The 26478-nt window shown below is 39.5% G+C and overlaps 2 protein-coding genes across 2 annotated transcripts in view; both read left to right on the top strand.

Moving 5' to 3' along the window:
• Positions 1–16871, top strand: part of LOC117514036 (von Willebrand factor D and EGF domains) — a 99644-nt gene extending 82773 nt beyond the window's left edge. Inside the window, exons 25-31 of the mRNA XM_034174320.1 lie at positions 8415–8510; positions 8705–8800; positions 10954–11049; positions 12524–12619; positions 15441–15536; positions 15698–15795; positions 16287–16871. Of these exons, the coding sequence (XP_034030211.1) occupies positions 8415–8510; positions 8705–8800; positions 10954–11049; positions 12524–12619; positions 15441–15536; positions 15698–15795; positions 16287–16301 (593 nt within the window). The 3' untranslated portion in view covers positions 16302–16871. The remainder of the gene's footprint in view (positions 1–8414; positions 8511–8704; positions 8801–10953; positions 11050–12523; positions 12620–15440; positions 15537–15697; positions 15796–16286) is intronic.
• Positions 16872–21903: 5032 nt separating this feature from the next.
• LOC117513304 (carcinoembryonic antigen-related cell adhesion molecule 6-like) lies at positions 21904–25948 on the top strand. The gene is made up of 5 exons (XM_034173545.1): positions 21904–22018; positions 22121–22441; positions 22529–22804; positions 25305–25553; positions 25723–25948. Exons 1-5 carry the CDS (start codon positions 21967–21969, stop codon positions 25803–25805), a joined length of 981 nt encoding a protein of 326 aa, XP_034029436.1. The 5' UTR covers positions 21904–21966; the 3' UTR covers positions 25806–25948.
• Positions 25949–26478: the final 530 nt, after the last annotated feature.

The following is a 26478-nucleotide window of genomic DNA, read 5'->3' as shown; positions in this document are numbered from 1 at the left end:
CTTATTGTCAGGCTGTGATGATGAATCCAACTGAAGTGATGTAACAGGTGAGATTAAGACTTTATATTTATTCAGTGTGTGAATGATTTTAATATCTGATCATGTGATGTGATGTGATGTGATGATCATGTGAGGACTGGAGCTTGAGCCTTAGCTGCTGGTTAGCGCTCTGTCAATTATTTTGGTCTGCGAGGCTGAGAGCAACACAGCGTTATGTTTTGGTTTTTTTTAAATATACACACACACACACACACACACACACACACACACACACACACACACACACACACACACACACACACACACACACACACACACACACACACAGCTTCACTTTAAATACACAGTAATTCTATTTCAGGTGATCAGTGCGGGCCCTCTTTCTCTTAAAAGGCTTTATTTTACTCAGTGTCCTGCTTCTGCTGCCTGCCACAGAACACTGTTTTGTAATCTTCTCCATTTTTCGTGGAAGTATTACAGCTCCACTTACAGGTCTCGCAAATACAGTGTTTTTAGTGTCCCACAGCTGACATGGAACGTTATTAACTGATTTGGGAATCAATCAATCAATCAATTTTTTTATATAGCGCCAAATCACAACAAACAGTTGCCCCAAGGTGCTTTATATTGTAAGGCAAGGCCATACAATAATTATGTAAAACCCCAACGGTCAAAACGACCCCCTGTGAGCAAGCACTTGGCTACAGTGGGAAGGAAAAACTCCCTTTTAACAGGAAGAAACCTCCAGCAGAACCAGGCTCAGGGAGGGGCAGTCTTCTGCTGGGACTGGTTGGGGCTGAGGGAGAGAACCAGGAAAAAGACATGCTGTGGAGGGGAGCAGAGATCGATCACTAATGATTAAATGCAGAGTGGTGCATACAGAGCAAAAAGAGAAAGAAAACAGTGCATCATGGGAACCCCCCAGCAGTCTACGTCTATAGCAGCATAACTAAGGGATGGTTCAGGGTCACCTGATCCAGCCCTAACTATAAGCTTTAGCAAAAAGGAAAGTTTTAAGCCTAATCTTAAAAGTAGAGAGGGTGTCTGTCTCCCTGATCTGAATTGGGAGCTGGTTCCACAGGAGAGGAGCCTGAAAGCTGAAGGCTCTGTTATGTGTCGGACGCAGCTCGGAGAACCAACCAGCGTTTGAAGGACCCAGTATGAAATAAGCAGAGCACGGTACAAAGGCTAACTGAATTTAATACATAACAGTGATAATACAAAAAGGTGCGGTCTGGCGTGGTGCGCTCCCAGCAGCGCTAACGGTCCGGAGCCAGAAGCTGTTTCGGACCCAAGGACCCCGCCGACACCCCCCAGGTGGCCGCAACAACCGAGTCTGTGAAAGAAGGAACCATTATGTGAGTCCACACTCTACACACAGAACACTTAAAGGTGTACAAACAGCAAACACTTCCTGGCTTGATTGCTGATCAGCTTCCAACCTGCAGGCATGGAACATCCAGTTCACAAAACTCCACCGCAGTGGAAGCTGATACATGACTAACAAACAGCTCAATACAATAAGGTGTGAGGGACACCACATTTACTGACTGTATAACTGTTAGTCACAAAATCTAACGTACCTCAGGAAGTGTGCTGACGAGCGTAAGACCTCACCCCCTCCTCTTTCACAGACTGTGCATCAAACCTGGACGTTTCTCAGCATCCGCTGCTGATGAGATGGCTCCCGAGACGACGATCTCACCCGTCTGGTCACAAGGTCGAGTCTGTGGCAAATACACACTGTGCACTCCAGTCTTAAATGCCAACATGCTCCAATCCATCCAGATGCACCTCAGCTGTGAGTCCTGACGAGTCGCAGGTGATCAGGGCGAGGTCCCGACAGCCTCAGCAACACAGCCACTCAGTCCCAAATGCACGCCACCTGGGAGGAAAACAAACAGACAAACAAACCGGCAGCCAGGCCCCCCCCAGCCATATAACAGGCTCTGCCTCCCATTCTACTCTTACAAACCCTAGGAACTACAAGTAAGCCTGCAGTCTGAGAGCGAAGCGCTCTATTGGGGTGATATGGTACTATGAGGTCCCTAAGATAAGATGGGACCTGATTATTCAAAACCTTATAAGTAAGAAGAAGAATTTTAAATTCTATTCTAGAATTAACAGGAAGCCAATGAAGAGAGGCCAATATGGGTGAGATATGCTCTCTCCTTCTAGTCCCCGTCAGTACTCTAGCTGCAGCATTTTGAATTAACTGAAGGCTTTTTAGGGAACTTTTAGGACAACCTGATAATAATGAATTACAATAGTCCAGCCTAGAGGAAATAAATGCATGAATTAGTTTTCAGCATCACTCTGAGACAAGACCTTTCTGATTTTAGAGATATTGCGTAAATGCAAAAAAGCAGTCCTACATATTTGTTTAATATGCGCTTTGAATGACATATCCTGATCAAAAATGACTCCAAGATTTCTTACAGTATTACTAGAGGTCAGGGTAATGCCATCCAGAGTAAGGATCTGGTTAGACACCATGTTTCTAAGATTTGTGGGGCCAAGTACAATAACTTCAGTTTTATCTGAGTTTAAAAGCAGGAAATTAGAGGTCATCCATGTCTTTATGTCTGTAAGACAATCCTGCAGTTTAGCTAATTGGTGTGTGTCCTCTGGCTTCATGGATAGATAAAGCTGGGTATCATCTGCGTAACAATGAAAATTTAAGCAATACCGTCTAATAATACTACCTAAGGGAAGCATGTATAAAGTGAATAAAATTGGTCCTAGCACAGAACCTTGTGGAACTCCATAATTAACTTTAGTCTGTGAAGAAGATTCCCCATTTACATGAACAAATTGTAATCTATTAGACAAATATGATTCAAACCACCGCAGCGCAGTGCCTTTAATACCTATGGCATGGTCTAATCTCTGTAATAAAATTTTATGGTCAACAGTATCAAAAGCAGCACTGAGGTCTAACAGAACAAGCACAGAGATGAGTCCACTGTCCGAGGCCATAAGAAGATCATTTGTAACCTTCACTAATGCTGTTTCTGTACTATGATGAATTCTAAAACCTGACTGAAACTCTTCAAATAGACCATTCCTCTGCAGATGATCAGTTAGCTGTTTTACAACTACCCTTTCAAGAATTTTTGAGAGAAAAGGAAGGTTGGAGATTGGCCTATAATTAGCTAAGATAGCTGGGTCAAGTGATGGCTTTTTAAGTAATGGTTTAATTACTGCCACCTTAAAAGCCTGTGGTACATAGCCAACTAACAAAGATAGATTGATCATATTTAAGATCGAAGCATTAAATAATGGTAGGGCTTCCTTGAGCAGCCTGGTAGGAATGGGGTCTAATAAACATGTTGATGGTTTGGATGAAGTAACTAATGAAAATAACTCAGACAGAACAATCGGAGAGAAAGAGTCTAACCAAATACCGGCATCACTGAAAGCAGCCAAAGATAACAATACGTCTTTGGGATGGTTATGAGTAATTTTTCTCTAATAGTTAAAATTTTGTTAGCAAAGAAAGTCATGAAGTCATTACTAGTTAAAGTTAATGGAATACTCAGCTCAATAGAGCTCTGACTCTTTGTCAGCCTGGCTACAGTGCTGAAAAGAAACCTGGGGTTGTTCTTATTTTCTTCAATTAGTGATGAGTAGAAAGATGTCCTAGCTTTACGGAGGGCTTTTTTATAGAGCAACAGACTCTTTTTCCAGGCTAAGTGAAGATCTTCTAAATTAGTGAGACGCCATTTCCTCTCCAACTTACGGGTTATCTGCTTTAAGCTACGAGTTTGTGAGTTATACCACGGAGTCAGGCACTTCTGATTTAAAGCTCTCTTTTTTAGAGGAGCTACAGCATCCAAAGTTGTCTTCAATGAGGATGTAAAACTATTGACGAGATACTCTATCTCACTTACAGAGTTTAGGTAGCTACTCTGCACTGTGTTGGTATATGGCATTAGAGAACATAAAGAAGGAATCATATCCTTAAACCTAGTTACAGCGCTTTCTGAAAGACTTCTAGTGTAATGAAACTTATTCCCCACTGCTGGGTAGTCCATCAGAGTAAATGTAAATGTTATTAAGAAATGATCAGACAGAAGGGAGTTTTCAGGGAATACTGTTAAGTCTTCTATTTCCATACCATAAGTCAGAACAAGATCTAAGATATGATTAAAGTGGTGGGTGGACTCATTTACTTTTTGAGCAAAGCCAATAGAGCAAAGCTAAGAATGATATTTATATATATATATATATATATATATATATATATATATATATATATATATATATATATATATATATATATATATATATATATATATATATATATATATATATATATTATCTAACTGGTTCAGGAACCCAAAACCGGAAGCATTAAAATACCATTTCTGTTCTGAAATACCATTTCAGTTGGGAAAAAGAATTCTGGTTCAAAGTCCTGGTTGTGATTTAGTGCAGTGATTCTCAACCAGGGTGCCGCGGCACCCTAGGGTGCCATGATCGATCGTCAGGGGTGCCGTGGGCAATTATCAAATATCGCCATTATCGGGTGTATGTGCTGTAATAGTGTGGCAGATGGTGTAATGCTCTTTTATTCCAGTAGATGGCAGCAAAGCGCGCAGTAGCGCTGAGCCGTGTGCTGACAAGGAGGCGTGATCGCCATTTTAATTCCGGGCAAGTTAGTGATTTGCGTGCATAGAAGTTCACTTAGTCTCGTCAAGAAACAGGTGGAATATGCCGCAAAGCTGCGCATGTTGGCAAAGTCACAAACGGAGGAACAAGGGAGACAATATTTCCTTCCATAAGTAAGTGGGTTTGGTTATTGTTGTCACTTTGTCCGTGATATTTGGATGATAAACAGCTGTATGTCTCCTGCCGTACCTGTGTCGCCCGATGACACGGATCATTAATTTCACTTATGTCTAGTTGATATTTTCCACTGCTAGACCAATGTCTAGTTAAAATTCTTGTCGTTAGTGACTAAAAATTGTTCGACAAGACTGGGGAGTTTTTTTTTTTTTTTGCACCTTAAAATAATGAGATTAATGACCCGCGCTGTGCTGCCACACACACAGAGATGTGCACACACACACCGCTGACTTCATGAATGAAACTCGGTCAATAAAGGATAATTGTGTAAAAATATAATATATATAAATGTATTGTAATAGTTTTAGGAGCCGCGCTGCGTTGAACAGCAGCTGCAGCTCAGCCGAGCAGCGCAGATCCGTGTAACTTTCAACACTAATACAACCCCTGGCAAAAATTATGGAATCACCGGCCTCAGAGGATGTTCATTCTGTTGTTTAATTTTGTAGAAACAAAGCAGATCACAGACATGACACAAAACTAAAGTCATTTCAAATGGCAACTTTCTGGCTTTAAGAAACACTATAAGAAATCAAGAAAAAAAGATTGTGGCAGTCAGTAACGGTTACTTTTTTAGACCAAGCAGAGGGAAAAAATATGGAATCACTCAATTCTGAGGAATAAATTATGGAATCACCCTGTAAATTTCCATCCCCAAAACTAACACCTGCATCAAATCACATCTGCTCATTGACATTGACCCTATGTGTCTTTTTGCAAGGAATGTTTTCACAGTTTTTGCTCTATGGCAAGATGCATTATCTTCTTGAAAAATGATTTCATCATCCTTAAACATCAGAAAAGTGTCCAAAATATCAACGTCAACTTGTGCATTTATGGATGATGTAATGACAGCCATCTCCCCAGTGCCTTTACATGACATGCAGCCCCATATCATCAATGACTGTGGAAATTTACATGTTGTCTTCAGGCAGTCATCTTTATAAATCTTATTGGAACGGCACCAAACAAAAGTTCCAGCATCATCACCTTGCCCAATGCAGATTCGAGATTCATCACTGAATATGACTTTCATCCAGTCATCCACAGTCCACTATTGCTTTTCTTTAGCCCATTGTAACCTTGTTTTTTTCTGTTTAGGTGTTAATGATGGCTTTCGTTTAGCTTTTCTGTATGTAAATCCCATTTCCTTTAGGCGGTTTCTTACAGTTCGGTCACAAACGTTGACTCCAGTTTCCTCCCATTCGTTCCTCATTTGTTTTGTTGTGCATTTTCGATTTTTGAGACATATTGCTTTACGTTTTCTGTCTTGACGCTTTGATGTCTTCCTTGGTCTACCAGTATGTTTGCCTTTAACAACCTTCCCATGTTGTTTGTATTTGGTCCAGAGTTTAGACACAGCTGACTGTGAACAACCAACATCTTTTGCAACATTGCATGATGATTTACCCTCTTTTAAGAGTTTGATAATCCTCTCCTTTGGTTCAACTGACATCTCTCGTGTTGGAGCCATGATTCATGTCAGTCCACTTGGTGCAACAGCTCTCCAAGGTGTGATCACTCCTTTTTAGATGCAGACTAACAAGCAGATGTGATTTGATGCAGGTGTTAGTTTTGGGGATGAAAATTTACAGGGTGATTCCATAATTTTTTCCTCAGAATTGAGTGAGTCCATATTTTTTTCCTCTGCTTGGTCTAAAAAAGTAACCGTTACTGACTGCCACTTGATTTCTTACAGTGTTTCTTAAAGCCAGAAAGTTGCCATTTGAAATGACTTTAGTTTTGTGTCATGTCTGTGATCTGCTTTTTTTCTACAAAATTAAACAACTGAATGAACATCCTCCCAGGCCGGTGATTCCATAATTTTTGCCAGGGGTTGTATTTGTGAATGTGTGTGTGTCAGAGTAAGTTTAATACTTTCCTGACATAATTTAATGTAATTTAATTTTACTGGCTCGATATCCAGGACAAAATGGCATTTTAACACGTATTTTGCGAGCATTTTTCTGAGTGTGTTCAGTCGCGAATCTCCATTGAAAATGCATTAACATCCGGGTACTTCATCAATATTTTGCCCGGTTAGGAGGCGTCATGTCGCTGTTCATGAAGAGACATTTTCGTTTAGTGTGCAGCAATGGGACTGCGCTCTCTAGTTCTCATATACAGCTCCATGACTATAGTATACTATGTTACGTCATATTTGTACCGCACGTGTTGCTAACATGCTAATGCACCATGTAGAGACAGTCGAGTTAGTGGTGCGTGACACGCGACACATGACAGTGGTGTGCCGCAGGATTTGTAAATATAAAAAGGGTGCCGTGGCTCAGTAAAGGTTGAAAATCACTGATTTAGAGGATGACATTTTTCGGGAATTCCCATGGGTCACGTGATTCCTGCGGGATTCCCGCGGGATGGAAGTCAAAATTTTATCAATCCCGTGATTGGGATGGGATGGGAATAAAAATGAACGGGAGGGGGCAGGAGCGGGAATGCCAAAAATAGATGATGATTTTCATCTATTTAAAACAACCAAAACGCGTTCACACCGGGCGCGATCAGACGCTACAAATTCACGTGGCGACGAACGCGCCTCCTTTGCCCAGTGTGTCGCTCTGCTTTTGCTGCGAAAATTCGCGCCGATGCGTCATCAAATAGGAGGAGCTTCCATTCCGCTCGCCGGCTCCGGCTGTCAGTTGTTATGGAAAGCTCCCAATACAGAGAGTATCATTATTTGCTCCAGGAGCTGAGTCTGGATGACGGCTGCTTTCAGCGGTCCTTCCGCCTCTGCAGGACTCAACTTCAGGACCAACTGTCTCGTTCACGCGCGCACATGTAAACCATTAAAAAAAAAAGAAACTCCACTGCTTGTTGCAGCTCGCTCTTCCACCAAAAAACTCTGTCATAATTGTGTTTAGAAACCAGTCACCATTTGTTTTATTATACATCTGTGTAGTTAATAAATATTCTCCACAGACGATTCGCTCGCGCGCGCACGTAAAAAATAAAAACTCCACTGCTTGCTGCAGGGCTGCTCCTCGCTCTTTCCCAAAAAAAAAAAAAACTGTCATAATTGTGTTTAGAAACCAGTCACCATTTGCTTTATTATACAGCTGTGTAGTTAATTAATAAAATATTCTCCACAGACGATTTGCTCGCACACGCACGTAAAATAGAAAGAGAAAGAAACTCCGATCCTTGCTGTGGTGCTGCTGCTCGCTCCAAAAACTCTCATAATTGTGAAATAAAGGACAAAAGAGACATAAGTCCTGCTTACAGGCTGCTACCAGATACAGGACATGTTCACATCTTCAGTGAAACTCCAGACATCTCCACGTCACTACATATTCAGTCCCTGATTGATCATCACGCCGCGAGACATACGGGAGTGGGATGGGAGTGGGACTGATTTTGAGTGGGAGCGGGATGGGATTGGGAGTCATCTTTACAGGAGTGGGACGGGATGGGATTTATTTTTTTACTCCAGTCCAGGATTGGGACAGGATGGGATTTTTTTTCTGGGAGCGGGATGGGACGGGTCACAGGAGTGAAAATCCACTACCGTGTCATGCTCTATTGTGATTATGTTTCTGTGTACACAGTGGTGTGTAACAGGCACTGTGAAAATGGAGGTGAGTGTGTTTCTCCTGATACCTGCAAATGCAAGCCTGGCTGGTTTGGACCAACATGCAACTCAGGTACAACATAACACCTGTAACCATATGTACAAAATTAACCATGAATACATTGTTTGAAATCTCTAGGAAGTAAATACTACTGTATACATCATAACCCTACAACAACATAAATACTTTTCCTGAAAGATTCTCCAGGCTTCAGCTAAGTTTTGATGGTGTAAATGTTAAATCTGTCTGCTTTGACAATTTGACAGCTCTCTGTAACCCCGTCTGTCTGAATGGAGGAACATGCAATAGGCCCAACACCTGCACCTGTCCCAGTGGCTTCTACGGCTCTCAGTGTCAAATTGGTAAGAGGTTCACAAATGTGTTTTGCATATAAACATTTTTACTAAATTCCACACGTGTCAAGTAAGACACTGTAAGCTCCAGCATTTTAACTGATCATACAGTATCAACTGGAACGGCACTCGGAGAGCACATACCTGCACCAACATACCAAATCTCACCTGTTGTTCAATATTAGCATGCGCTATATGCTTATATTTTTTAACATTTGCAAAGGAGGTTATGTTTTCTTCCATGTTTGTTTGTTAGAAGGACTAAAATAGAAAAAAATGGATGTTTACACCAATATTGAAGAGGTACTGATTACAAAAAGTGAGGAAGACCCACTAAGTTGAAACCTTCATGATTATATGAATATGATTGTGCAAGAAAGCAACGCGATTACATTAAATACAATCATTCATACTGAGACTGTAAGTTCTGTGTGATTACTTTTGTCTTGTTAGTGGAATTAGGCAAAAATTACTGAAAGGATGAGGGATGGTCCAAGGAGGAAACCATTGACGTTTTTAAGGGGGCAGATCCAGGAATTATTATTTATTTCTTTATTAGCTTTCTTTAATAGCGCAGCAGATAACTGAAACAATCCTTCAAATAGTGATGCAAGCAGCAAATTCGACACAAAATACTCCTTAGACATGACTCTTGAAAAAAACCTGACTAGCCACCTGAATTTTAGGGGTCAGTTGAAGAATTACACACGGGTCAAAATTTAAAAATGCTCCAATCATATTGAAAACTATACTGCATTATTTGTCTGATCAGAAAGATTCCAAAAAAATATATATAGTTTGGACTATCTATGACTGAATGTTATGGAGTTGTGTTGTAAAAACATTAAGAATGGTGACAAAGGTCATTTTCAGTTTGTATAAGGGTCAAAGTTAAAATTGCTCCAATTTTGGTAAAAGTTGTGCAAATTATTGGTTGAACTAATAGGATTAATAAATAGGGTGAATCAATGGAGTAGTTTTGAACAGGGGCGTTGGACTGGGGGGTAAAGGGTACTATGTACCCAGGGCCCAGAGCATGGGGGGGGCCCCACAAAAAACTGGCATTAAATACATTTTTGTGTTGCATGTTATTAATGTCCATATGATTCATGTTGTAAAAGAATATAATTAGAATGAATGTATAAATGTTGCAAAACATAATTCTGCTCTAACAATAATATTGAAAGATCTCTGAGGGCCCTTTCCACCCCTGCACAGTTGTACAATGGTTTAGTCCAGGCGCACAGGCGACCCCCCCCCCCCACACACACACACACACACACACACACATCCCAAACGGGATCTGACAGATAGAGGAGGTGTTTAGTAGTGCTGAAACAACTAATCAATTTAATCGATTATTAAAATAGCTGTCAACTAATTTAGTCATCAATTAGTTGTTAAATAACTTTGTTTTACCGCAAATGTTTCGTTTCTTCCATATAAATCAACCGTTTCTGCAGCGCAGCTTTGCTTTGAACCTTGAACCAATCGAAGACGTGATTCGCAGATCGAAGCAGTGCTTCGATCTGGTGCTTTGTTGATTCAGTGTTTAATTTCGCTTAATCTTAATTTTTCCCCACTAAAACCCCAAAGAGCATATGTCTGTGAGTAACATTTACCATTTTATGTTAATCTGACCTGTTATGGTCTTCTGAAACAGTTGATAGATGTATTTTATAACTTAAAACGGGACCGATGCTAACGCGTTAGCGTGTCTATGGCGTCTTCAATGTTAAACTTAGCATTAAGCTGTTGCAGCTGTCAGCACATTTGTTGGCTCAGCGTTTGTCAAATGTAAAAGTCAAATGTATTACAAATTGTAATATTTTATTCATTTATTTGTATTTATATATAAATAATAATAATAATAATAATATAAACAACAGCAATAATAGTAATAATAACTAATAATGCCACAATACAGTTTTAGAGAAACGGATAAAAAGAACCTGATAAAACAAAACAGAAAAGATTAAACCAACTAACAATGAACATAAATAAATATAGAAATAACTGTTTCCTGTGAACACCTAGTGATTTTTAAAACCCTACCAACTCAACCAAAAATGAGACTCAAATCTAGCTTTGAAAATGTACTGTACATGCAATTGTGCGTTCCCATCATACATTAGCTGCAGCCTTACTTTTGTGCATTTCAGCTGTGTGCAATCCTCCTTGCAAGAACAGAGGCCAGTGTATGAGAAACAATGTGTGTTCCTGTCCTACTGGCTACACGGGAAAAAGGTGCCAAAAAAGTAAGCCACACCAACACAAGCTGAACTTTGCAGTTTGGAAATGGGTACTACAGACATTTAAGTGTGTGTGTGTGTGTGTGTGTGTGCTCTCATCATATTGACAGATATGGTGTAATAAATAATCAGTAATGCAATATATAAATCATTATGTTTCAGGTGTTTGTGAATAATTCACAACTATAAGTTGCGCTTGTCAGGAGAAATTGCTGTCTTTTCGTCCATCCATATGACAGAACATTTGCATCCAAAAACTTAAGAACCGTAACACTCTCAATATTGAAATTTTTATACATTAATACTGGGGGATCAAATCTCACCCTCCCAAAAACTTGCATTACTGACATTTATAAATTGCCTTCTTTTTTTTTTTTTTCTTTTTTTTTCTTTTTTTTGCTGAATTTGAGTCTCAAGTAAGAAATCTACCTGAAATGCTCATATGCCTGCTAATGGCAACAATTCAATTGAATTTAATCAACTTCTAAAGCATGAAATCACAACAAAAGCCGTCTCAAGGCGCCTCACACAAAACAGTTCAATATAAAATTTTAAATAACTAAAAAAAATTCAAATACATAATTAAAAACTGAAGTAAAAGAATAAAAAATAAAACTATTCATAAGAAAGAGAATAAAAATAGGTTTTAAGTCTTGACTTAAAAACAAGAAATGCTGCTCAAATGTGCAGTAAAATCTCAACTGTTTATTCATTTCAGAAGTTACCTTTTGGTAAAAAATAAGGTGGACTGACAGCCAAAAATCGTCTTACAGTTGTGTCCCTTGCCTTGCCCAATCAATTATGCAATATATAAATCATTATGTTTCAGGTGTTTGTGAATAATTCACAACTATAAGTTGCACTTGTCAGGAGAAATTGCTGTCTTTTCGTCCATCCATATGACAGAACATTTGCATCCAAAAACCTAAGAACCGTAACACTCTCAATTTTGAAATTTTTATACATTAATACTGGGGGATCAAATCTCACCCTCCCAAAAACTTGCATTACTGACATTTATAAATGCCTTCTTTTTTTTTTTTTTGCTGAATTTTGAGTCTCAAGTAAGAAATCTACCTGAAATGCTCATATTGCCTGCTAAATGGCAACAATTCAATTGAATTTAATCAACTTCTAAAGCATGAAATCACAACAAAAGCCGTCTCAAGGCGCCTCACACAAAACAGTTCAATATAAAATTTTAAATAAATAAAAAAAAATTCAAATACATAATTAAAAACTGAAGTAAATGAATAAAAAATAAAAACTATTCATAAGAAAGAGAATAAAAATAGGTTTTAAGTCTTGACTTAAAAACAACAAATGCTGCTCAAATGTGCAGCAAAATCTCAACTGTTTATTCATTTCAGAAGTTACCTTTTGGTAAAAATAAGGTGGACTGACAGCCAAAAATCGTCTTACAGTTGTGTCCCTTGCCTTGCCCAATCAATTATGCAATATATAAATCATTATGTTTCAGGTGTTTGTGAACCAATGTGCATGAACCAAGGCAAGTGTGTTGGTCCCAACATGTGTTCCTGTGCATCAGGATGGAAGGGGAACAGGTGCAGCATACGTAAGTGACTTCATGCTTTATCTGGGTAGAAAAAAAAACATGAATTTAAGGTCCAACTGCAGCCTTTCAGGTCAGAGAGTATGTTCATCATGCAACTGGCTTCACCATGACATTTCTTTATTTGTTTTTTTTATTATTATTATTTTGTGGGTGGATACATAACATAAGAAAGGATACATGGCCTAAGAAACACAACAGTAATAATTATTATTTTCAGATTACACACAACCTTCTGTGATCTCACCAAATATAAGTATGTTAAAAATAACAGCCTTTACAGATACAAAAGTGACTTACAAAAAAGTAAAGAGGGCTCAAAGCGGACACACCTCTGACAAACAGTACTCTGATTATCTGTCCTTAACTGAAGTGCAAGTTGTGGTGCTGTTTTACAAATGTGACACTGAAATCAATGGGAGGCATAAAATTATCCTGAATTATAAAAGGTTGGGATGGGATGGAAAATGCCAACAAAAAAAAAATCTTATATTCACATTTATTTAATAGCAGGCAGTATGTATCAGGATATTCCATGTTTTGTTTTTTTGTTTTTGTTTTTTTTTTTGGTCAACTTCATTTAATTTGTTAATGTACATCCAATCCTGCATTTAAGGCCTGCAACACAATCCATAAAAAAAAAACATTTTTTGTTTCAAAATTCAATGGACATTCTCTGTTGAGGACAGGTTGGGACTGCAGACAGGCCCGTCCAGTATCTGTACCCTCTTCACCCGCAGCCATGCCTTTGTCATGTGTGCAGAATGTGGTTTTTCTTGAAGGCAGCATATGCTGCTCTAAAATCTCAAAGTACCTGTCTGCATTAATGCTGGCAACACAGAAATGTAAATTGCCATTATTGAAAATCTGTGGTGTGATTTTAAGCAGGCTGCCCATGCTCAAAAACCAACAAACCTGAGATGTTTTGTAAAGAAGAATGGTCCAAAATATCTTCAACCAAAATCCAAACTCTCATTGGACGCTATAGTAAGCATTTAAAGGCTGTTATTTCTGCAAAAGGAGGATCTACTAAATATTGATGTATTTTTTATGTTGGGGTGCCCAAATTTATGCACCTGCCTAATTTTGTTCAAAGAATTATTGCACACTTTCTGTAAATACTAGAAACTTCATTTCATTTCTCAAATATCACTGTGTTTGTCTGCTATATGATATATTTAACTGAAATTGCTGATCCAAACAACCAATGATTTATAAAGGAAAATCATGGAAATCATCAGGGGTGCCTAAACCTTTACATACTACTGTATTAGGGTGTTCGTCTGCTATACGAGGTCTGTCAATAAAGTATCGTACCTTTTTATTTTTTCAAAAACTATGGATTTCATTCATATGTTTTACGTCAGACATGCTTGAACCCTCGTACGCATGCGTGAGTTTTTCCACGCCTGTCGGTGACGTCATTCGCCTGTGAGCACGCCTTGGGAAGGAGTGGTCCCACCCCCTCGTCAGATTTTCATTGTCTGGAAATGGCGGAATGAAAAGGACTTTTTTTCCATCAGAATTTTTTCAGAAGCTGTTAGAGACTGACACCTGGAAACCATTCGAAAAATTTATCTGGCTTTCGGTGAAAATTTTACGGGCTTCACAGAGAATAAGGACTTTTACTACAGCTTTCAGGACTGCTTAAGGACGGTCGGTGCGCTGCGCTCTGAGCTGCGATGACGCGGCACAAACCACTGGATCATTTCTAAACGGATGGCTCTGTGGATACGAGACCGTCGTGTGTTCTTTCTCTGGTTATCACAAGAGCTATCACATGTCTATCTCGGCTTTCAGTGCTTACCAGTTGAGTGAGTATAAGAGAAATTGTGGAGAGCTGGACATGTCCCAACTTGTCCTCTAACACTCCGAAACGGAGGTGTTCCTTTGTCTCGCTTCCAAAGCGAATCGGTCTTTACGCACGAAGCCTCCGCGCGGCTTTCCATGACAAAATCTCTTGTTAAAAGTGAAATCTGCCGGAAAATGGCTGATGTCCAGCTCTTGTGATAACCAGAGAAAGAACACACGACGGTCCTTGTATCCACAGAGCCATCAGCTTAGAAATGATCCAGTGGTTTGTGCCGCGTCGTCTCAGCTCAGAGCGCGGCGCACCGACCATCCTTAAGCAGTCCTGAAAGCTGTAGTAAAAGTCCTTATTCTCTGTGAAGCCCGTAAAATTTTCACCGAAAGCCAGATAAATTTTCGAATGGTTTCCAGGTGTCAGTCTCTAACGCTTCTGAAAAAATTCTGATGGAAAAAAAGTCCTTTTCATTCCGCCATTTCCAGACAATGAAAATCCGACGAGAGGGCGGGACCACTCCTTCCCAAGGCGTGCTCACAGGCGAATGACGTCACCGACAGGCGTGGAAAAACTCACGCATGCGCACAAGGGTTCAAGCATGTCTGACGTAAAAACATATGAATGAATCCATATAGTTTTTGAAAAAAATAAAAAGGTACGATACTTTGACAGACCTCGTATGATATATTTAACTGAAATTTCTGATCCAGACAACCGTGATTTATAAAGGGAAAATCATGAAAATTATCAGGGGTGCCCAAACTTTTGCATACAACTGTACTTCTTCGTTGGTATTCACAAAGACACCATCATGGAGACTTTGCTCATTCAAAGTCAGACGTCTCAGTCCAAACTTTTCTGACACTGTGACTATGTTGTTAGTGTTGATAGTAAATCTATGTTGAATTCCTCACATAAGTGAGCACAAGCTCTGTGTTGGGGGGTGGGGGCAAATTCTGACACCCCTCCTCTGTCTGTGTCTGTAGGTTGTGCTCATGAATTTCTCTGCTCTGTTCACAGCTGTCTGCCTGCAAATGTGTAAAAATGGTGGTGAGTGTGTGGGACCAAACACCTGTCAGTGTCCCAGTGGGTGGGAAGGACTTCAGTGTCAAACACGTGAGACAACATGATAATAATCTGATTGGAATTGATTTTAAAAGCATGAGAGTTACTGTGTGCGAGAGTGAGCTTTGTTAAACGTATGTGTGTTTCATGCTTGTAGCCTGCAGTTAATGGAGGGATTAAAAAAAAAACTTTAATCATGATTTCATTTTTAGCGGTGTGCAAACTGCGCTGCATGAATGGAGGTAGGTGCGTCCTACCTGACTACTGCCACTGCCGGAAAGGCTACAAGGGCCTCACCTGCACTATAAAGGTCAGCAGTGATGTCCCACTTTAATTGCATGGACTGAAGCAGTCATTCATAAACATCTGGACATTGCCAAAGATTTTATTTATTCTCTACAACAGCATGTTGGAGTTTAAATCAGATGATTAATATGACCTTGAGGTACAGACTCTCAGCTTTGGAGACATTTTCTTCCAAAATAGATTTTTGGTGGACAGACAGATGCCACAAAGTCATAATCACAACATGACAGTTTGTCCACCTGCTTCTCATCTCCTAAAACAAGGAGTTTTCATTAAAAGTGTTGTGATTCCTAAATCTACAGGGAGGTAAATTACCACAGTTAAAAGCTGAAAGTCCACATTTTCAGCTCTTTTTTTCTTGTTTTATTTATTTATTTATTCATTTGCTTTTGTTTAACCCCAATATGCTGTGTGATGTAACTCATTTTGAATTAAATTATTTATCACAGTGAATATGTTAAAAACAGACGTGTCGTTTCCTTTCCCCTTTCATAGGCATCACAACCATGATGAGGCTTCAGAATACACAGAAGAGACTAATGTGTGTGTCTGCACGTGTGCGTTTATGTATCAAGGTGACACTCACTCACACTCAGCCTTGGCAGCACGTCACCCCCAGCTTCATGCACCTTCACTGGCTTCCAACAAATGACCATATCTCAGACAAATTCCTCTCCTGCAATTCCCTCCATGCCCTCGCTTTCCGGAATACTTATTGGACCTTCTCCTCTCTTACACCCCATCATATATTGTGCAGTCCACATACACGGGCCTCTCTTCATATCCTACACCAGACTGCGGTATTTTGAGGACAGATCCCACTCTGGATTTTACTTCCCCTGAGATCCGCAACACCCCCATCTCTGGGTAGTTTTAAAGCACATCTGAAATTTCACACTTTTCAGCAGGTGTTTGGTTTTCTGTCTTAATTTGTGTAAAGCAACCCTGGGTTCATTGGAAGGCGCTGTACAAATTTCAGCTGTTGGGTGATTCTTAGACTACGGGCACTTATTATGTCCTTTGATCATTTTGTATGAAAAACAGAAAAAAGGGGAAATTTCACACTTTTATAGTTATCTTTACAATGAAAGTGTGTTAAGAAATTTTTTCTAGTAGTCTATGATGACTTTTTCACCTTTTTTCAGCATCATTATATGCAAATATTGCCGGTTTGTGCTTGTCCCACACCCAGACTTTTGATCTTCAATGATAAAATGAATGTAATGTTTTTTCTAATGTTTTTAAAATATCTCTGAATAAAATATCAGTAAAATAATCAAAACATAATTGGGGTATTCAATGTCATACAACTGTTGTGATTTTTTAAACAAAATGTAGTTGTCCCACACTATTGCCGTAATTTCCACCACAACACTGTAATGTCCCTAAACAGTTTGTATGAAAGATTGTTTGGGTAGTTTCTATGGAGATAAACAGTGACATCAAGCACATGTATATAGCGCCAAATCACAACAAACAGTTGCCCCAAGGCGCTTTATATTGTAAGGCATGGTGTGATGGAAATTACATTTACAGGCCAATAGTGCCCGTAGTTAAAGAATCACCCTGTTATATATTACAGAGAGTAGTAGTAGATGTAGCCCATATGAATCACCTGACAAAGTCTCAGGGCAATTTCAACACTGGGTGGTATTTTTATTCTATGTCCACCAGAGGGCGGAGTTACACATGTTATGTATGTGATATCTGACAAAGAATTTGTACATCAGGGTTATACATGTAATACAAGATCACCTCAGTAAAAGCGCAAGTAACATTGGGTGTATGTCAGATCTAATTTTGGTCATCAGGGGTCCAAATATTTGACAACTAGCATACAAAACAACACCACAAGGACATGATGGGAAATAATGATTGTGTTGAAATTTGTAACAATGGATGATGCTTTAAGTCCTTGCATGAGTCTGACAGTCAGTTCCAGGAGGGGCATTTGCCACCTCATCTTAGTCTTCTTAAGTAACCACTTGCTTGACACAAAGTCATTCCAGTGGTACCCATGGATCCACCGAACAGACCTGGTACCAAAGACATCCAGTCATCACCTGCTTCAGTCCCTGATTACCGAACAAATCTTGCAACCATTCATTAAGAGAGGAAGCACCAGTACACAAAAGAACTGGACCTTCATTCTCCTATAAGGATACCTGCATCAGCATCAGCATCATCTACATCTACTTAAATGGTGGAAACCACCTTAATGAGTTTGTGGTTTGAATTTCACTTTCAGTTTGTGAAATTCAATGTTAAAACTGTTTCCAATGTTTTTAGATTTTCGTGACCTCAAGTTAAGAAATCACCTAGTTAATATACAAAATCTCTAATATACAAGAGCTTTGAGATCGATTGGTCACAGCAAAGTCTGCCGACATGTTGTGCCACAGATGTCCACCTCCACTGGACCCCAGCCAGGGAGGGCAAAGGATGTGTTGATATGTAATAGATTAGGCTTAAAACTTTCCTTTTTGCTAAAGCTTATAGTTAGGGCTGGATCAGGTGACCCTGAACCATCCCTTAGTTATGCTGCTATAGACGTAGACTGCTGGGGGGTTCCCATGACGCACTGTTTCTTTCTCTTTTTGCTCTGTATGCACCACTCTGCATTTAATCATTAGTGATTGATCTCTGCTCCCCTCCACAGCATGTCTTTTTCCTGGTTCTCTCCCTCAGCCCCAACCAGTCCCAGCAGAAGACTGCCCCTCCCTGAGCCTGGTTCTGCTGGAGGTTTCTTCCTGTTAAAAGGGAGTTTTTCCTTCCCACTGTAGCCAAGTGCTTGCTCACAGGGGGTCGTTTTGACCGTTGGGGTTTTACATAATTATTGTATGGCCTTGCCTTACAATATAAGCGCCTTGGGGCGACTGTTGTTGTGATTTGGCGCTATATATAAAAAAAATTGATTGATTGATTGATTGATGTAATAACATGTATGTGGCAGGCATTTATCATATACAGCGGGTGTGAACAGCGCGCAATCAAACAGAAAGTAGCATGGGCCCCTGCGCCTCTCCATGGTCTCATGCGCAGTAATTAGTCATAGCGCACATCAGGCATGGAGCTGAATGGATCTCACCGCTGTAATATACATATTATTATGTGATCACCATCTAAGTACTGTAAGAGGTGTGACATGGAACTATATTGCCAGGCCATGACATTATTAAACATGAAACTTACCTCCAGCACAGAACCAGGACAGTGCAGAGCACAGAGGATCCAAACCACACCCTGTAGTGAAAAGCCACTCACCAGGCTGCTGTGTGCTGCAAATGACCACGCAAATATTATTGCTGAAGTGAGCAAAAAAGAAAAAAGAAATTAAAGTTCACTGGAAAGGCTGCATCTGATGCATGGTTTGACTGCTGCAAACTTTCAACAAAGGTGTCCAGTGGCAGGCCCCGCATGCGCGCAGCACACTCGTGTGCATGTGCGCCCTGCACAACCCCGTGCTTCCTCTCACTCCGGTCCCGTGTTTGCCATCCAGATATTTGGACATCGGGCAGTCTTCAGCGCCTTTCATGGTCACCTGATAGCAGTCTGTGTCTACCTGTTGTCCACATACGCTTTGGATGCCTTCATGCAGGTGTGGACGAAGTAATCTGGATCCATTCTGACACAACTGACCACGCCTCTTTTCCTCCAAACTATGTCCGATTATGGCCATTTTTGCCGTTTTGGCCTGGTTCCTGTACATCCTTGCTATGTGTGTTGGTGGCTTAGATTCCAATAGGCAATATGTTACTTTTCTTTAAGGGATTAGTGAAGGCTGGTTAATGAATGGGTTCTTCCACACATGTTGGAAGTAGCTGTGGTTGCTTTTTCTGGGTCTGACCACTCACCGATGGTTAGCTGGTTCCATACTGGGTGTTGTTATATTTAGTAAAGGTGTTTGGTTTGACATGCTCTGTCTGATAAACTGTCATTTCATTTGCATTAGAGTAGCACAATTACACCTGATCACATTTACAGAGTTGGAAAACACCCAAAGACTCCATTCAGGGGTCATAAATCTAACAGACATGTCGAGTGAATGTTTATGCGGGGAATGTCTGTTCGTATTCCATCAGAGTCTGGTTTCTATGGTGGCTGGAGGTTCACATAAAATGGCAGTATGGCTGAGAATGGGACTGTAAAAACTTGTGACCCTACAATGTGTGATGTCGCTCTCACTGAAAAAAAATGACAATTTTTAAAAAAAATCCAGGGACAACAGATGTTATGTCCCCCTAGATCAGATCACTATTATTATTAGTAATTCATTATACCTAGTCATTGTTAAAATACCATTGTTAGTTTCCTTGGGGAAGGACACTTTAACATGTCAAAGGTACGGTGCATCCAGAAAGTATTCACAGCACTGCACTTTTTCCCACCTTTTTTAATGTTACTGCCTGATTCCAAAATGGACAAAATTCTTTTTTTTTCCATCAAAATTCTACACACAATACCCCATAATGACGATTTGAAAAGGTTTCTATGTAATTTTGCAAATTTATTTAAAAAAAAAAAAAACTAAGAAATCACATGTACATACATATTCACAGCCTTTCCCATGAAGCTAAAAACTGAACTCATCCTCACCTCTTGAAAGTAACCATCTACCTCCTGCAGCCTTGTGCAACATGCCCAGAGAAAAACACCACATGGTCTAAATGTCACAGCTGATGTCTCTCTCAATATAAGTTTCCCAAGTGGTGAAACATAAACATCTCGATACTGGTCAGTAAATTGACAGGGGAAAAAAGTTCGATATAAAGGCTGTCACACATATTGGAAAATGGTTTCATTCATAAGAATGTGATTATTATTATTTTTTATTTCATTGTTTATTTTAGGTAGAACTTTATGAAAAAATAATGGACAAACCCCAGTCTGTCTCTGCAATCACTGAAGGAAGCAATGTGTTTGCTAAGTGGTCTGATGGACGCTATATGTCTACTGAGTAGCTTTGATCCTCCTCCTACTTTCGTAAGAATGCTACACTTGAATGCTGCTTCTCAAACACAGTTCTGATAGTTGATCAAACCCACTCACTTAAGACCTCATAAATGTGAGGTGCAATCCCACTTCATGACTCACTTCTGTTAATATGACAAGATTACAGTGTAAATATATTATCCATCATGAGATCTGAGGTACTTTTAGAGTCACGTTCTGTTCCATCGACAAATATTTTGTTAGATTTGTGTGCTGATTTGCCTCATTTATAAAAGGAGAGTGTAACTCAACCACTGCATGTTAAACTCCTTCATGCTTTGTGCTCATTCAAAGGAATACGTGATTGGCATTCAACACATCTCACTGCTTGATCTGATACAGATGAAAGGTATCCTGTTTATTAAATGAGAATTGAGGGATATTACACATTTAAAGTAGAGAAGCTTGAATCTTCGACTGGACTGGGTTGCTTGACGTGAGGACGTTTCGCTTCAAATCGCAGAAGCTTCCTCAGCTAAAATTCTTGCTGTGGTAGTCTGACTTCTGTCTTGACTCTTGTAGAGAAGAATAAAACAGAAGCCAGCAAAAGCTGGAGTTTTGAACCTAACCTTCTGTTTTATTTTTCTCTACAAGAGTCAAGACAGAAGTCAGACTACCAGAGCAAGAATTTTAGCTGAGGAAGCTTCTGCGATTTGAAGCGAAACGTCCTCACGTCAAGCAACCCAGTCCAGTCGAAGATTCAAGCTTCTCTACTATGGAAACCACCTGGACAACTGAGAGCCTACACAGAAATACACATTTAAAGAAAAAACAGGCAAATTTTAATGTTTCAGCCCAAAGCGATTAGTTTTACTGTTGATGTTAAATTATAACCAACTTATTTGTATGGATTTCTTGTGCCAAATTTGTACAAATCCCTTTCAATGAGTGAGGTCAGCACCCAGGCCATTTAATCAGGACAGGAAGTTAATCATTCTTTAAAAACTAGCTGACCTCATTGTTTTGTTCGAGAAGATCTGGAAACCGGTGAGTCCAACACACACACGTCTATCCCCCTTGGCACTTAAGAGTATGTACATATGGACACTAAAAAATTGTTTGTTCTTTGGTTTAGTGAGTGGAGTGTGGTGCTGTGCTGGGGGTGGGGGTGGGGGGGTGGAATCATAAAAGAGCAGGTGCCTCCAGACACATCAAGATTCCAGCTTCAGAACAGACTGAAAACATGAACATGAACAAGAAGATACTCAGGGCGGCTGTGATTCTTATTCTGTCAGGTACGTTATTCTAATCTGTGGCTCATACTTTGTTTTTATTAATAAACTGGTTTATTATACTTTATGAGGTATTACAGCCATGATTACCTTTGGTGGGATTAGGTATGTGTTTGGGTCAGGGTATCTTACCTTCAGAACCTTTCAATGGAACTATTGGAGGCACCATACAGTTTACCACCACACTTGACCCTCCTGAGAAGCCTTTCCTCACCATCAGCTGGAGGTTCAAGAGTGTGGCCATCATCACATCGGCAACTAGCGACACTATAGCTCCAGAATATACCAACAGGATCTCATTAGACCGACAGACAGGGTCCCTGGAGCTCAGGAACCTGGTGCTGCAGGACAGCGGTGACTACACTGTCACAATCGTAGTGGACTCAGGGCAGCTGAAACAAGAAGAAACCACACTGAATGTATACGGTGGGTCAGCTCAAATAAAGTTACAATAGTGTTTCAATTTGAATCAATTTTTTATAGGCTGAAGAGATTTTACTTCTGTGTTGGCAGCACCGATAACCGGAGCCAGAATCCACAGCCCTGCAGCCATTCTGATAGAAGGCAAAAGTTCCACCAACCTCACATGTGATGCCTCAAGTACCATCAGCACCAGAGAGTGGATGAAGGATGGACAGCCTCTCCATCCCAGCGACAGAGTGAGCTTCTCTGGGGACCAAAGAACAGTGTTCATACAACCGGTCCACAGCACCCACCACGGCACCTACCAGTGTCGAGTCAGCAACCCGGTCAGCACCATGACAGCCACCTACAATCTCACTGTCAACTGTGAGTACTGATCTCTGCAGACGACTGACTACCTTGTAAAGTGTGAGTCCCTGCACAAAACATCATAAATGTGGTGTATTTTCAAAGAAAACTATTGCATAATAATTAATAACGCAGCAAATTTCACTAACAGTGCTTGATCCCATACAACCCAAACTATCACCCCAAACACATTTATGGGCTAATTGTGTCATCTTTATGTTGGTGTTAGTTATTATAAGTTGGTGTAAGTTATTCCCAACATAGATACCATTTCTCTTCCATATTACAGTAGGTCATGAATAAATTGCCAAATAATAATGTGGATATGGCTGTATCCGCAGTGGCCACCCTGAACAAAACAGGTGCAGCTGAAAGTACAATTATCTCACCATAAATGACAAGTTAAATCTTCAGTTACAAAGGGCGATTAAGAAGTTTTGAGCCTGACCCAGAAAAAGTAGGGCGTTGGTTCTCCATCAACATTTCTCAGCATTGGATGCAGTGAGCCAAAACTTCACACATTCTCCAGAATGTTATTTTCCTCAAAATGCAAAGATTAAGAACCACGCCCTAGTTTTTTTCTGGGTCAGGCTCAAAACTTCTCAAATCAGCTCTCGTATATTACTGACATTGTGTTTAGTTTACGTTTTCAGTAGAACAACTTTGCTGATGTGTTACTAAATAAAGTAATGGTTTATTTCATGGTTGTCAAAAATTAAAAGCAGGAATTTGTGGTGATTTTCTTGTAAAATGTGGTAATTGTATCAAAGACACAATTAAGGGCCTCATTTGCTAACGGTTTGCATGACATCAGTGTTATAACTTACTGCACTTGACAGACCAGTGTTTCCTGAGATGCCACCACCTCCTTGCAGATAGAATAAAAGAAATATCATTCATTGTAACATGGCAACATTTGAAGACTTAATGTTTATGTTGTGCTTGTTTCGTAAAGAACAAATGTCTCCATGCATAACAAGTGGACCATAGTTCTGCATTACATTTTTACATTTTGTGCAATTCCTGATTATTATATTTCTGTCTTTGATGTATTTTCAATTTCACATAAAGACTGCATTTAATTTCATGAAAACTGGCAGAAAAATATGTTTCTTTAATGTAAACCGTGATATAGTTTTGTGGCGCATGAAAGGAAATAAACATGCAACCAAATTTGAATTAATTTTATGCTCAGTCCATGTCACACTTTGTCCGCAACACAAATATACGAGCACATCTTTCTGTCTCATGAGTCTGTGTAGGCTGATCACAGACGATGTGATCCATTCTGTGTTCATAAAACACATAGAGAACACTTCTGTGTGCACAGCTCTCTGTGTATTCCTCTAGCAGAATGCAGCATAATTATTCACCTATTTTTTAAATACCATGGATGGAATAATAATTAAATTTCTTAAACAGCACATTGCTGTTGCTGTTGTTTTTTTTTTCTTTTTTTGCTTTTTAAATTGCTAGTGCGTGAGTGAACATGCTGAGTTATGTGGCAGAGTTTGTATTTAACAGAGCAGAAGGCGCGACACTACAAGTGGCTGAATGAATTTCATTTTGCACTTATGGCCATTAATACATATAAAATCCTCATTTACATGCTGATGTCTACATCACGTGATCACCCGCTGCCATGTGCACAATTTTACTTTGTAAATCACCCACAAAACATGGTTCAACCCAAAGCACAAATGTTTAGCACTCATTAAATGGGATCTTAGAAAATCAGGTCGTAAGTCTCAGAGTAATTTCACTCCCAAAACCATTTCTAGTCATTTTTAGCTGAATATTCAAACTTCAAATTCAGTTCGACATAAATAGATGTCAACACCAATATCTGGTTTCTGTTATCACTGCTGTACACTACAATGAGCAATTTTGGGGTCAAAGGTCAAAATTGGTATTTCTGGCCATTTTCTGGAAAAAAAAATTTACTTGTAAAAAACAGAATCTTGGAGTCTGTGATTTATGCTTAAAATCTGCCATCAGCGGTAACGGAGATATAACAAGGACAATTTGTAATATAACCAGTCAATTGTAATCGCGTATGTTCTAGCTTGTGATTACTGTGGCACAGTTGCAGGTAATTTCATTGTCCAAATATCCAAGAAACCATATTTGTTAATTTAAACAAAAAAAAAATGTTTTCTTGGAGAAAACTTGGGGTGTCTGATTAAGTTAAGAATGAGATCTGCTTGTCAGGCATCAGTAGTTAAACTGAAATCTGCATAATGATGTGGTTTTGTTGTTTTTGGCATTTACCATGGCAACACATATGCTACAAAATTATACCATACAAATATTTTGATATCAACATTAAGATCAAATGACTGCCAGTTCAGGAAAAATGACATAATACTCTTGGCAGGCAGGCATAAAATTGTGTGTTGTAATTGTTTTCACTGAAATTAGTCAGATCAGCTTAGTTGGGTCAGTATGCAGATGCTGCAGTAATATTGTGTATTTATGGTGGCAGTTACATAGTACTATCTGTTTCTCTTTATTACAGTTGGACCGCATAACATATCAATTAATGGCCCTTCAACAGCTCTGACTGGCCACAGAGTGGCGCTGCAGTGCATAGCAGCCTCGGTCCCACCTGCAAATTTCAGCTGGATGTTTAACGGCAATGACACTCAAGTCAATGCCTCCTTGTATGTCATAGAGTCGATGACGACTGAAAACACCGGGGATTACACCTGCACCGCCAAAAAATTCATCACTCAGCTGGAAAACTCCACTGTCATGAATCTGAGAGGTGAGAATTCACTTTTCAGTATCATGTACTGTACATCAAATAATTTAGGAAAGTCATTTAATCATTGAAACATTATTTTGGTGTGTTTATATTCCATAATAATGCTATATATGCTATGTTTCAACCCCAACTGACATTTCAGTCTGTTTTTTTTTTTTTCCTCCTTCAGCCTCTTCTGCTGCCCCTTGCTGGTCGATTTCACTGCTGGTAATCAGTTTGCTGAGTAGAGGGTTAATGGAATTGGACAAGTGACAAACTAATGTGATTGCTGGTGATTCATACTCCATTTATTAATATTGTTTAAATGCCAAATGTCTAAATTACTTGTATTGTTTTTAAATTCTTCCCCATGTGACACATTTTGTTTATGATAGAGTAAATAAATTGTTTGAATGTTGGCGTCTACAGTAAAGATGTTATTGTTCCTTTGATATAGTGGTTCCTTTAGATTTAATGGTGAAAATATATCACACTGTAAAATAAATAGGCTTCTCGTATATGTTAAACATATCTTTTATCTTACACCAAATGGCATAGAGTCCAACCCAAGTGTCATTGCTCAATGTCAGTTGATGCAGTTGTCAATTTTCCACCAAGCGTCCAGTTGTTTTTTTTTGTTTGTTTTGGAGTAACTCCACCAACACTCATGTTTGTGCGTAGGGTTTGTGAGATGAGTAGGTGGTTTCATATAGTCATACATGAAAACGTGTCAGAAGAAGAAACTGGTCCCAAGTTTGCCCTGAGGCCTATTAGTGCAGCAGATAGGCAAAATGATTGTGCATTTTTTGTTACTAAAGCATGAAATTTGGCACACATATTCTAAATTAATCCTCTTCAGCTCGGGCAAAATTATAATCTTTTTTACACATTTTACAAACATCATGTCTTGACAGTACCAAGGCTCCCATTTTGACTTAAATGGGAA

Source organism: Thalassophryne amazonica, chromosome 7 (genome assembly GCF_902500255.1).
Source record: "Thalassophryne amazonica chromosome 7, fThaAma1.1, whole genome shotgun sequence".
Taxonomy (NCBI): domain Eukaryota; kingdom Metazoa; phylum Chordata; class Actinopteri; order Batrachoidiformes; family Batrachoididae; genus Thalassophryne; species Thalassophryne amazonica.
Note: the sequence above shows the minus strand (reverse complement) of the source record. Positions and strands in the feature narration are given on the sequence as shown.